Source organism: Macrobrachium rosenbergii, chromosome 14, assembly GCF_040412425.1.
Source record: "Macrobrachium rosenbergii isolate ZJJX-2024 chromosome 14, ASM4041242v1, whole genome shotgun sequence".
NCBI classification, from domain to species: domain Eukaryota; kingdom Metazoa; phylum Arthropoda; class Malacostraca; order Decapoda; family Palaemonidae; genus Macrobrachium; species Macrobrachium rosenbergii.
In genome coordinates, this window is record NC_089754.1 from 54,790,760 (window position 1) to 54,804,770 (window position 14,011).

The 14,011-nt window shown below is 36.6% G+C and overlaps 1 protein-coding gene across 10 annotated transcripts in view; it reads left to right on the forward strand.

Moving 5' to 3' along the window:
* The first annotated feature begins 2,093 nt into the window (after nt 1-2,093).
* kat80 (katanin 80) overlaps nt 2,094-14,011 on the forward strand; it is a 214,553-nt gene continuing 202,635 nt past the window's right edge. For 3 of the 10 annotated variants that reach the window (XM_067116953.1, XM_067116960.1, XM_067116976.1), the window contains exons 1-2: nt 2,130-2,359; nt 7,392-7,877. In XM_067116953.1, coding sequence (XP_066973054.1) covers nt 7,835-7,877 — 43 coding nt within the window. In that variant the 5' untranslated portion in view covers nt 2,130-2,359; nt 7,392-7,834. Of the gene's footprint in view, nt 2,360-7,391; nt 7,878-14,011 lie in introns of all 10 variants that reach the window. The other 7 variants (XM_067116954.1, XM_067116961.1, XM_067116965.1 and 4 more) reach the window with 6 other exon arrangements.

Genomic DNA, 14,011 nt, shown 5'->3' on the forward strand with positions numbered 1-14,011 from the left:
TTGTATGGTTTTTTAATGGTTCTCATATTTTCATCTGCTTGAATGCCCTGGAATTCTTTCCCTGCTTTGTTTTTCTGATTCTTTTAATCCACCTTTCAGGAGGAAAGTCTGTTTCTTATGCATTTAAGGCCAGTTCTATTTATTCACCCTAATTTTTGTTTTTATCAGGTCTATGGTAAATAAGACCTTCAAACTGTTCATCCAGCAAGCCTTTGCTTCATATATAAAAAGGATAATGTAATGAAATTTATGGGGACAATTGTAGACCTGTGAATTATTCAATTAGGAGAACATTTTCTTGAAGATGAGCTCTATGGTTCCTTAAGGAACTTTTTATCAAGACATTTACTATCAAACAATTTGTCACTTGTCCATAAAGCCTCAGTTTTTTAAGTAAAATGTGAAAAAAGCTTAGCTTATTCTGTAGATCTTTCCTTGTGACTAATATACCATAGGCCCAGCCAGACAGGTCAACCCAATTTTACAAGTGGAATTGGCCCCAATCCTAATTGGATAACTAGGTGGGAAAACCCCAAAAGTTGCAGATGGGACCAAATACTTCAGGCAAAATATTGTTGTGAGTCTTATTACGACTGGGTGGTTTTGATAAGTATTATAATCTTTCTCCAACTTGTTAACTACACACCAGGAAGAATATTGGCTGCTTAACATTAAAAGGAATGAGAGACTTTAGTTAGTGTTGATTGATTTGATAATTTGGCATGACCCAATTTGGATGCTGATGTTCTGCAAATGAGCAGATAAACTATTTCTTTAAGAATCCCTTGTTGAAACAACTTTAGGTAGAGAACTAGACTGACCATCTTCTAATGTAGGTCTAAATTACAATATCTGTTGTCATCTACCTTGAGCAGAATTGCCTTGTAGATCATACAAAGCTGCTGACATCCAGACAGCAAAACCAGCATTTTTTAGATAAACGGTGGTGCATTGTAGACTTTGCAGGTTCTTTGCAGAGTTCCTTTGACTCCTAGTTGCAACCCCTTTCATTCCTTTTACTGTACCTCCGTTCACATTTTCTTTCTTCCATCTTACTTTCCACAATCTCCTAACAACTGATTTATAGTGCAACTGCGAGGTTTCCCTCTTGTTACACCTTTCAAACTTTTTTACTGCCAGTTTCCGTTTCAGCGCTGAAAGACCTCATAGGTCCCAGCGATTGGCCTTTGGCCTAAATTCTATGTTCTATCCATTTTAGATATAGAAAGTGAATAACTGCAGTTAACTTTGTAACTGTTCGATACTACTATAGAAAACAACTTTAATAGCTTGTGGGTTTGTAATTGGTGCTTATATGTTATCAGTTTATTCATACATGGATGCAAGATACTAAAAATTGCCCAGAGTGTATAGTCTTTGTTACTTATCAGAAGGCCAGACCCCAAAAATATTCCCTTCAGAATAATGTTTCAGCATATCGCAGCAAAGCAGCTAAAACACTTGTCATTGTAAATAAAACATATAATTTCAAATAACAGATAACTATAACTCCTTTTGAAAGAAGCAATATCAGTTGGTGAAGCTAAATTACCAACCCAATAAAACAAGGTTTTCATTTAAAAGCGTGTGGCTTGAAACATGAGATCAAGAAAAAATTCACGAGCATGGAGAAAGAAGTGCTCTCGCACTTATTGCCAAATTATTCGTGCACACGCAAGAGAAGGTTGAATGTTTCTTACTTCTCCCAAGAAACCTGAAAATACAGTAAGTCTTCAGTAGCCGATTGTGTAATATGAAATAAGAAGTCAGCTTATCATACCACAGAACACAAAACTTGTATATACTTGTGGAAGTGTCGCATAAAACTCTATCAGAGCTAAAAAACTCAAATGTAGTAAAAAAACAGTGCCATATTTATCACCAGATTACTACTGTATTCATAGTCTGTAGCAGTTAAATTTTAATTCCAATTTCATTTCAGTGTTACATAACAAGGGACGAACACATGAATCCATATGAAACGTGATTACGAAAATTTGTATTCCTATGTTAATTATATCGTTATAAACTTTCATACAGACTTTTTTTTTTTATAAGAATTAGGCATCCCTAGAAATCAACCGTGTCTGTGCGTCTGTTGAAAGACGATCCAGGAAGAGAGCCCAAGCGTGAGGGAGAAAAGGAGGAAGAAGAAGAAGGTGCCAATCCTAGCTTCGGGAAAACAATCTCTTTTTTGTTACCTGTGGTACGTGAACTGAATTTCAATTATTTGTCAACCGAATTTCAATTATCTGTCAATCCTTCGGTGACACATTGGACCGATGAATGGTGCGGGGTCGGGGGAAAACGGGGAAATGCTGGATTTTATCAGGGAGAAGCTCCGTCTCGTCAATTTCGGGTGAGTATTGCAGACGAAGCTTTTATTTCACCGTTTCCGAAGCTTATATTTTTCGTGGAATTTGTGTCCCGTCTTGTTCTTTATGCGGATTTTTCGGCATTTTGTTGATGGGAGGGTAAAAATGCAGTGGATTTAGTTCCATACGAAGGGGAGATTGCGAAAGAGAAACGAGGAAGCGAGAAAAGATAACGGTACCCAGGTTTCCGAAATGGGTTACCAGCGAGTCTTTTTTTATATATTTAACGGTTTGACAGTTGTCATTATTGTATTGTTATTTATATATCTACGGTTGTGATCTACCTTATATCACTCGGTTTATAACACCTCGATGCTTATAGAAGTCCTTTTTTCTCGATTTGTGGGTGGAAGGCCTTAGTCTTTTAGGGTATAGTGGGCATTTATTTCATCCTTAGCCCAGAGACGCTAAAGCAGACCCAGAATTTGTCAACATAGTGTATGTGGGTAGGTTATGTGGGTGCTTGTGATTGCGTGTGTTGCTTTTTTCAAGTGTATTTTGGGTGATGGTTATCGTGATATGACAGAAAGTAGGGTAGCAGGCCTACCCCACTAGTCTGAAGTTCAGACTCCCTCTAGTCTGAAGTTCAGACTCCCTCTGGTCTGAAGTTCAGACTCCCTCAAGTCTGAAGTTCAGACCTTATTACTTGCTTGCCCGGTTAGCCTATGTGAACTGTATATAATTTCCTTTAGTTTAATTCTGTTTTATGCATTTATAGATAATCCCAGTACAGTTTAGGTGTCCAAATTCACTGCACTAATTAAAGTCAAGATCAGCGCACTGATTTATCAAATGTTTATTGAATCTTGGAAAACAATGATAAAATCAGCAGTTTATCTTCTTACAGAAGCAGATTGATATAAAAAATAAATAGGTAATAAAGGGGGAACTTAAATAAACAAAAACATGTCTTAGGGGATACGGACCCATAGGATTTTGAGAAAATCGTAAATCTCTGCTTCTGTGGGCAGATAAAATGCTCATTTTTTCCAGATTTATCAAAAATTGGCTGCTGTTTGCAGATTTGTCGAAAGAAGAAATTGAAACTTGTAAAGAAAACTTGAACACGCACAAGCAAGGAAGCAGTGAATTTGGACCCCTGAACTGTAGGATTACCCATTTATAACCCATATTGTTAATGCAAACTATGTAATTTTGTTTCACTACCTCCTTATGCAGTTTAGGCCTATAGGCTAACAGTTAAGGGAGGATGGGGTGGTAACCAGGATTTTAACAAGGAACCAAAAATGAGTGAAGGACAAATGTCACAATGCCAAATGGTAAATGGGATGCATGCTAAGTTTATCATCTCTGACCTACTCTAGGGTATCAGGTCTTGGTTACCCTTTGGGGTTTAGTATTTCTGCAGAAGAGCTCTGCCCAGGGAGTGTTTATTAATAACATTTTTTGATTGAACCATATAAAAAGGGTTTATATAATGCAATACAGATGAGGTAATTTGAGAAATTTAGGGAGGTAATTTTGATAAGTTTTTCGGCTTTTGTTTACGTTTTTGTATTCATCTCCGAGGGCTGGTGCTAAACATGGGATCCCTCGGAGCTTTTCTGTGGAATCACTAGCCTAAGGGTTTTGCTTTGGACCCTCTACCTAAAGCCCTGTAGAGTGAAGTACAGGGATTCATTCTAACAGTACCCTCTGACCTAGGATGCCAGGAGTTTGGGATGATTAGGCCATATTGTTTTCGGCCGCAAACCTGTTAGGCCGCCACAGCTTTAGGCCAAATGAAGTTTAGGCCGTAAGACATGGCGGAAGCTCCTTGGGACGCTGTGTTTAGTACTATCCCCTTGGGGATCAAAGTATTATATACACCCATTTCGACCGTTTGCCAGTTTGGATGTTACGGCCTAAATGACTTACTGCTGAAGCGACCAGGACCCGATGCCAGTTCCTACATGTCTGGTGCCCCCATCCTAAAGTGACCTGGAGTGCAATGAATTATAATATTAAAATCGTGAAATTAATGCTAACCTGACCATACACAGCGGGTCCAAACATTGTACATAACATTCCACACAATTGAAAAAAACACAATTGAAAAAAAAACACCAAAATACTGTAACCATTATTTTACAAATATTGACTCTGTTTTGATGAGTAAAGTATCGTAGCATTGCCAGATGGAGCCCACACAGGTGTAAAACCATCACTTATGTTAGGATGTTAAAATCATATGGGTTTAGGACTTGACGGATTGCTAGGTTAGCCTCACCCTACCAATGGAAGTATTCTTTCTGAGAATAGCTACTCATCCCAGATGGACCTTAGTCTAGCTCATGCACTTTTCTGAAAATGTGTACAGTGGTAGAGCATGACGGTTTACTAATATAGTATGGTTATTGGGCTATATAAGATCATGGTAATAGCCTGTGTACTGTATTTTTGAGAAAAGTTACAATTGTTGGACATAATGAAATCGGTGTTGGGCGTATTGCAGACCCTCATGTTGATAAGTCTGTGGGTTCGACACTTTCTTATACGATTTTGTATTATAGTAGGCCTGTGATACCTAACTTTTGGACATTACTGTGTGAACAGCAGGCATGTTTGAAATTGAAGTGCATGTTACTTTTATAGATCATATGTATGTGTTTCACTTGATTTTCAGTATTTGACACTATAAACTTTTAGTGATAGACTTATTGATCATCTGACTTGTCAGTAATTTTGCTGAATGAAGGCATTCCAGTTAATTTGGATGGCTTTGATTGATTCATTGCATTTATCTTCTGTTTTACTCAAGAAAGGAATGCATTTTGATGCTTTTAAAAACACTAAACTGCTGTATGAAACATTTTCTTATTACTCATACATCATCTGTGAGATTGTTTGATAGACTTTGCACTCATACTGTTGAATGAAATAGCATCATACCATATATGCAGAGATGCTGGATTGTGACAGTGGTTCATCATCAACTTTGTACTTTGCATTTTGTCTTGTACAATAAATAAAAAATGACTTGGGATTAATATTTGCAACATTTTTCATCGTCCAATAGGCTTCAGTTTTGGTTGGTGTGACAAGTGGTGCTGTGAATATGCTTGGCATGTTATAAAATTATTAATACTAGTGAAGAAGGGAGTGAATACCTAGCAAATTACATTCTCTGTCCAGAAGTTTGTTTTTCCTCATAAATTACAGATCATAGGGCTTTATAATCCTGTGTGATGTTTAAAGGATACTCTGGAGCCTATTCTAGGCTAGCAGTTCTGATCTCTCCTCATTTACCTAATTTCAAGGTAGACATGCAGTTTTTTATTTACTGATAATGGAGAAATGTTTCACTGGGGTTAAGTTTGTTGCCAGTATCGGTGTTCTTGGACCGGTAAGTTAAGCAGGCTTTTTTCTCTCTTACCAAAGCTTACCAGTATGTCAGACAGTACAGAAGATAAGTAAACCCCCCGTATTTGCGTTCTCACGATTCGCGGACTCATGCATTCGCGGATTTCTCTTTGGAACATATCTACCCATTATTCGTGGAAAATTCGCCCATTCGCCATATTTTTCACTGAGAAATATTCACTAGCCTAATTACTGTATTTTCATATAATTTTTATGAATAAATACACTTTTTGTGACAATACTATTAAAATACTCAGGTATAAGCATTTTTACAGGGTTTTTCTTGCGTTTAAACTATCAAAATGGGCAGTTGTAAGTGTTTTTAGAGGGGTTTTAAGTATTCGCAGATTTTACCGTGGGAGGGGGTGCGGTACGCATCCCCCGCGAATACAGGGGTTCACTGTAGGCTATATGTACTGTGTATGTTGCTCCATCCATCACCTGTCTGCTTGGATGTTTTTATGCCCCAAGAGAAAGACAGTGCGATGAAATTTCACTTTCAGACTTTCCCTTGTAATTTTGTAACAGGTTAAATTACAGTGTGTGGTATCTCTTGAAAAGGAGGTTCCCAGGAAGTTCAGACCTTTTCCCTGTTGTTGTTAGATTATAATTGCTAGGCTGGGCTGTTTCTGTGTGGGCTATATGATATTAAGTGTTTGTGGGCTTTGATTGTTTGTGGAATTGACCTAGAAGATGTTTTATTGTTGTTTGACAGATTACTTGAGATTAGGTGCATTTCTGATGACCAGTTTATATAACTAACAGTACAATAGAGTACAATATGCAAAAGAGATACAGTAATTGAACTTGGATTTAATTAATGGAGCACAGGGACATATTAAATGTACTTAGTCTGTCAATCTGGGTTCTCTCTTTTATCAGAGTATTGGGACGTTATTTGGTTTTTTATAGATGTCAGTTTTAATAAGGCTATGCTTCCATTACATTACATATCTGCAACATTTTTACGGCTTGTTAAAATGGTTAGACTGTAGCCCTGTTACCTACACTTAATAATCTCTGATGTGGAATATATAATGATTGTGAGTTGAGGCTAATTTGAAATTAAGTGGTACTGAAGTGAATACAACCAGTAAATTTAGATTGAAGTCATGACATTTTTTGCTTTTATTGTCCAACTACTCTAAAATGCATATTGTAATCGTCATCTCTCTCTCTCTCTCTCTCTCTCTCTCTCTCTCTCTCTCTCTCTCTCTCTCTCTCTCTCTCTCTCTCTCTCTCTCTCTTGTTTACTCTACGTTGAGAATCTTGCCATAAATAGGTCTAATGGTATATATTCCTAACCATACTTAGAATAATGGACACAGATTTAAACGTGTTAGGAACATGGCTTTAATAGAAATGTAGTATTGTGAACAAAACTTATGTCTGTTTCATTGACAAAATTAAATTAATTATATACCCTAACTTTTCAAGTATGAGGTGCAAGCTGTGTAATGTACCCATTTTTATATTTTCATGAAGGTCATATGGTGAAAGTATTGCTTTGTTCTTTGTAACGATAATAGTTACAGTATCACGTTAAGCATTGTCCTGTAAATATCAAAGTGAATTTAAGGAAAGTTATGACTATTTTAACAAATATCCTTGCATATGAACTGTATGACTATATTTATTGTTTTTTTTTTTCAGGTGGATGTTTGTAAGATGATCATATGAAGAATGAAGCTGTGAACTTTTGTAAAAGACTGTTACACATTAGAATTATATTGAAGTCTGATAGACATTTAAGATAGTTGAAGACAGTATTATTGCTTGGCAAACAAAATTGCTTCCATTGGTGCTACTGGGCTGAGTAATCGTGTCAGAAAGGTGATATATAACAAATTGCAACTTGAAAAGGAAATCAAATACAAAATCACTGATAACACCTTATAATATTTTAGCAGTTTTGTACTTTTAAACAGCTGTCGTTGCTGTAAGGTATAGCTTGCCCGAATGACATTTCAGTTAGCCAAGTGTTAAGTGATTGTGCATAGTATTTGTGACTAAAAGAAATATTCAAGGTATGGCTTGAATGGATATCAGCATCTGTATGGCTGGTGCGTCATTGCGGGTGTCACTGAACGGCAAACATGAGTAGATCACCGAACCTCTCAAAACGAGCCTGGAAATTACGTGAGTAGAGCCATATCTTTGTTTCACACTTTTTTTTTACTGATGTAAGTCCCAACTTTCCTTGAAAGAGTTGGCACTCTAGGTATTTTAGTTATACTGTATCATTTAAATACCTGTTTTTATGTTTTATATTCTCTTCAGCAGTCATTTAAAGGTAAGGAAAAATGTTGCTAATTTTAAGAAATGTGAGAAGTCATATATTTTGGAAAAAAAGAAGGGTTTTATCAGAATTTTACCATAAGTGAATTTGTTTTAATTACTGTCTAAAATTACCTTGAATTTTGTTGTATCAAGATTGATTTTTGCAATTACATTTCTTGCCATTCTCTTGTCAGCTTCTCTGTACCTTCTTTCAATTTTCTTTCCTGTACATTCCTTTTGTGTGCAGAGCACTGTAAGGCAAAGTATTTCTGGTGGGACCCATATGAGCCTTCATCCTCATTTGTGTACGTATTGTGGCAGTATTCCTTTGACGAAATCTTGAACCTGAAAGATTTCATGTAATTACTATTATAACCATGGCAATTAAAGTTTAGAGCCTCATAATTATATGTAAAGCAGTGAATTGCCCATAAGACACAAACTTGGTAAGGTCACGTAGGTTAGGTGATCAAGTAGGATGCTACATCTGTATTGAGGTTGGGTAAGATGTCTTTCTGGTGTGTTCAGTGAATGTTTACAATAGTTCCTTTATGAAAAGCAAAGTGAGATACAGAGTCCTTTGCAGGTGGAAAGATTTATGTTTTTTTTATTTTTAAGATTGTATCTTGATTTGTAGGCACAGTAAAGAATAGACTAAAGCGAAGGTACATGTAGATAAATTTCACGGAATAGATGAAGGTGGAGTAGAATGTGCCAATTACTCACGTCTAGCTAGTGACTTTAAATGAAGGTCAAGAATCTGTATCTGGGCAAGCAGGCTGATGTTGCCAGCAAAGCCATGCTTTCAGGGAGAGCCGTTGATGTTAGGGTAACCCCCAGAATTATTGATGAAAAATATCTGTAGCTGGAAAGATAAAGATGAAAATTCCTGTCAAAAGGAGGGATGGGTCGTTAATAAAATCATACATATCATTTACCTTGAAAGATTGGAATTGAGTCTTAGGGAAAGACAATAGTAATGAAGAAAGAATTTGTGCAAAGGGACGAAATAAAATTGGGTGGATAAAGTATTTAGGCCACTAGGTTGAATCTTTCAAATATTTAGGAACAGTGATATCTAAAACAGGTCCTCTTATGTTGCAATGTAGTGAAAGACTAAAAAATGCAAGTCAGAACATATAGAAAGCTGAATAAGGTTTTGAAAGAAATTAGTCTGAAATTGCATACAAAGTGTGATTATAAATAAGGTCTAGTACAATTCTTATTACTGGAGTATTTGGAATTGAACCATGGTATGACCATGAAACTATGAAAGACGTTGTTTGTATGAGAGGAAAGCTAAAGAAAAATGTTAGGTGTCAGATTGCAGGTACAGTTAGAAATGATGACATGAAAGAAATTGTGAACGTTCCATAAGTAGATAAATTAAAGATAGAAATGAGGAGATGGATTAGACGTGTCTTTCGCATGACTTCTGGGAGAATTGCACATGATGTCATTTGGACTCTTGATGGTGCCTAAATGGCTGGGAGACTTGGATGAGAGCTATGGATGATGGTGCCTGAATAGCTGGGAGACTTGGATGAGAGCTATGGAGATGTGTGGAGAATTGTGGAAGATAAAGTGCAAGAGAGAGGTGAGTAGCAGAATCTCATAGAACCCTTTTGTGTCATGCAGCATTGGAGATGGTGATGAAATTTATAGATGACTGAGGAGTGAGGAGCCATTTGTCAGGAAAAATACTGCATTTAGATATGGAACTAGCAAGATTAGTATGGATATATATATATATATATATATATATATATATATATATATATATATATATATATATATATATATATGTGTGTGTGTGTGTGTGTATACTGTTTAAATAAAGACAAAATCCACGAAGGAAAGAGGGCTTTCGACTGTCGTCCTTTACTTAGCAGTCTGCTGAGTAAAGGACGACAGTCGAAAGGCCTCACAGCACCCCATTGTTTGTTTCTCTTTCCTTCGTGGGTTTTGTCTTTATATATATATTCATTACGTTCCATATTTTCGTGATTCAGTTATACACACACACACACACATCCTATATATAAATAAATAATGTGTGTATATTTTCTTCACGAAAATAAATTATGAACGGAAAAGAGACATCACATCATTTTTGTACGTTGGTCTGTGTAACCTGGCGCCTCAGACTCTTTCGATTGTTCATAAAAAAAAAAAAAACCCGCTGCCGTACCGTGTTGCTATGCTTGTATGGCCAGGCATCGGAGCATCACGTAATTTCTGTTTGACGTTCAGTGCAAGTTCATTAACAAGTCTGCCATTGCGTAATACGGTTATCGGTTTATTCGCGGCTCAGTCGTAAGCTTCGAGCCAGCAGTTTTCAGCGATCCATACTGAACCTATACATGTTTGATTATTATTGAACTGCTCTAACGGATATTGTTATTAAAGCAATATGCATGTTTGATGGGAGACGAAACTAAAATAGAAATTAAGCAATTGGTTATATATTGAAATGAAGAGTCAGTCGTATTTAGAGCAAGAACTCGATTATGTTAAATATTTGGTGTTCGTTCAGTCAACCATCTTACAGTTCCTCACCGTTGATAATGTGTTATTTTAGAGCTGTTGCTTATTTGCACTCAGAAAGCATCTCTCTCGCTCTCTCACAGCTCAGAGCTCATGAGTTAAATAAGAACATTGTTGTTTCAAAGCTCATTCTAAAGGTGTATACTGGCCATATTAAAGTAGAACTTGAGTGTTAACTTAAATCTTCAAAAGACCTCGTATAGAAATATGCTGCTGGATAGCTTATATGCCTACCTGTACTCAAGATAATAGACATTGTTAATGGAGCAAAGATGCAACAGATGTAATAGATAGATAATGGAAAAGGAGCCTTTGAATATACCTCACCTATATTATTCAATTAGTTGGTCGAGCAATTAGACATAGGCCTATGTACCGGGTGTGTGTGCGCGTAAATACATGGGGGTTCTAGTCTATTCCGAGCCGTATAGAGGTGAACGTATGTTTATTGAATAAAGGATTAGGGTTCTGTTCTCTCTCTCTCTCTCTCTCTCTCTCTCTCTCTCTCTCTCTCTCTCTCTCTCTCTCTCTCTCTCTCTCTCTCTCTCGTTTTCCTTCCAACCCGTATAACGCCGAAGTAGTGTATGTGGGTGTCTGCGTTCGTGTTCGAGAAAAAGAGATATATAATTGACGCTTTATGAGAGCGGATAAAAGGATGTGAGTGAGAGTGAGAACGAGAGTGAGGGTAAGGAAGACGCACCGATGTATGAAGTCTGTAAGGGCCGTCCTCAGACACACACACACACACACACACACACACACCATGGGACGTTCACCCTAAAACATGCACGTAGGTAATCCTGCGCCGGTTGCCAGTCTATGCTTCCTCCTCCTCCTCCTCCTCCTCCTCCTCCTCCTCCTCCTCCTCCTCGTCTTGTCTGTCACCCTCCTGGAAAGGTCAGTGTTGTTGCTCATATGATGTTGAGAGTGATGGCAGCGTTGGTGATACATATTTTTTTTTTTCATCTTTTAGCTCATTAACATTTTTGTGGTAATGTCTTTGATTCGCGGCCTTATGAGGCCTCTTGTTTGTTGTTCATTTACTGAAATGCTCTGGGATAAATTTAAGGCGCACAGCTTTTGACGCTGATGAGAAAATGTTTTCTCGTTAATGAACAAAACTGTTCCATTCTGAAATGTGCCTCATATATATATATATATATATATATATATATATATATATATATATATATATATATATATATATATATATATATATATATATATATATATATATATTTAATATTATATATTTATATATATATATATTTTTATTTACTTCCTTTGAAGTTTTAATATTAGTGTTTTTATAAAGATTTCGATTTTTATTGTAAATGTTTTGCGTTTACATACTCAATAATATTTTGATATATATATATATATATATATATATATATATATATATATATATATACATACAGTATATATTTCCACAAATTGTTATAGCCTCATTGTAACATCGTAGTCTCCAAGATGTTACATTTTTGTTATAAAACATGTTTTGAATGGCAAGCCTTCGGTAACGCCTGCGCGTCGCCAGGCTGCGAGCATCAGCAGAAAAAAGCTAATTTAGCCTAGCTAGTCCTGTCTCTTGATTCGCTGAACACGATAAGTTGAGGGACATTATTTAATCACCTCCTTAGAGAAAATGTCTTATTATGTACTACATCAGACGAGATCATCGCGTCTAAGTGTTTTTGTGCACTCGTGTGTACGTTGTTGTTTTTCTGCATCGATTTCAAGTCTTGTGGTAAATGTGTATAGACTATATATATATATATATATATATATATATATATATATATATATATATATATATATATATATATATATATACATACATATATATATGTACACAGTGAGTTCCAAACTGTCTTGCACTTAATGGATTTTGTCCATAATGGTTCTACAGGCATTTCAGGATGGTCTCCGTTTTATATATTTATTTATTTTGTGTGTAGCCATCCATTTATCCAAGTATACTTATTAATTATGCAGTTTCACTTCTCCATATTTTATGATTGCAATAAGTGATTGTGTGTATATTTGTTGAGTGAATTATCAGTGCTTGTAACTTTCTTCAAAATCTTTATTATATTGCTGGTTGAGTTGGCCGTGCCACCAGTAAATCAACCAGACGCCCAGCAGCTGGTTTTTAAACGTACCAGCGAGTTGCTAGGGAGATAACGGCCTGTCCTCAGGCAGACATCATCGGTCAGTTACTGGGAAGACTGACTGTTGTCTGTTTTCAAATTCTTCTCTCTTTTTGCCTAAAGGTCAGAAAGAAAAAAAAAATAGTCTATTCTTAATAGATACTGTATTAACAGTCTACCAGGATTGGGTCAATAGATACCGTAAAGGAAACAGCCTACCAGGATTGGGTGAATAGATACTGTAAAGGTAACAGCCTACCAGGATTAGGTCAATAGATACCGCAAAGGTAACAGCCCACCAGGATTGGGTCAATAGATACCGCAAATGTAGCAGCCTACCAGGATTGGGTCAATAGATACCACAAAGGTAACAGCCTACCAGGATTGGGTCAATAGATACTGTTAAGGTAACAGCCCACCAGGATTGGGTCAGTAGATACTGCAAAGGTAACAGCCTACCAGAATTGGGCCAATAGATACTGTTAAGGTAACAATCTACCAGGATTGGGTCAGTAGATACTGTTAAGGTAACAGCCTACCACGATTGGGTGAATAGGTAGTGTAAAGGTAACAGCCTACCAGGATTGGGACAGCCCACCAGATTGGGTCAATAGATACTGTAAAGGTAACAGCCTACCAGGATTGGGTCAGTAGAAACTGTAAAGGTAACAGCCTACCAGGGTTGGATGACGATGATATGACCTTTTAAGGAAGACTGTTTAAAATGGCATTCCTTAATACTGCAGTGATTGACACCTCCTTTGATAGATTGTTTAAAATGGCAGAGAGAGAGAGAGATTGACAGAGAGATAATTAGAGAGAGAGAGAGAGAGCTGTTGGTGTCTTTTTCTAAAGATAAACATCATTTTGTTTTTACTGCAAATATTTGTGCACTGTAGGCATTACTTAGTGTTCTTTGCAGTGTCTCTTCGGCCCCTCGCTGCAACCAATTTTATTCCTTTTACTGTACCTCCATTCATAATCTTTTCCCATTTTACTTTCCACCCTCTTCTAACAGTTGTTTCATATTGCAACTGCGAGGTTTTCCTCTTTTTACACCTTTGAACATTTTACCCTCGAATTTCTTTTCAGCGCGGAAAGACCTCATAGGTCCCAGCGCTTGGCCTTCGGCCTAAATTTCTTCTTCTTCTTCTTCTTCTTCTTCTTCTTCTTCTTCTTCTTCTTCTTCTTCTTCTTCTATATGTAATAAGACTTCTTCTTCTTCTTCTTCTTAATGTAGTAAGACGTAAATAATTTTTTACTAAAACATGTACACTTTTGGGTCCCATTATG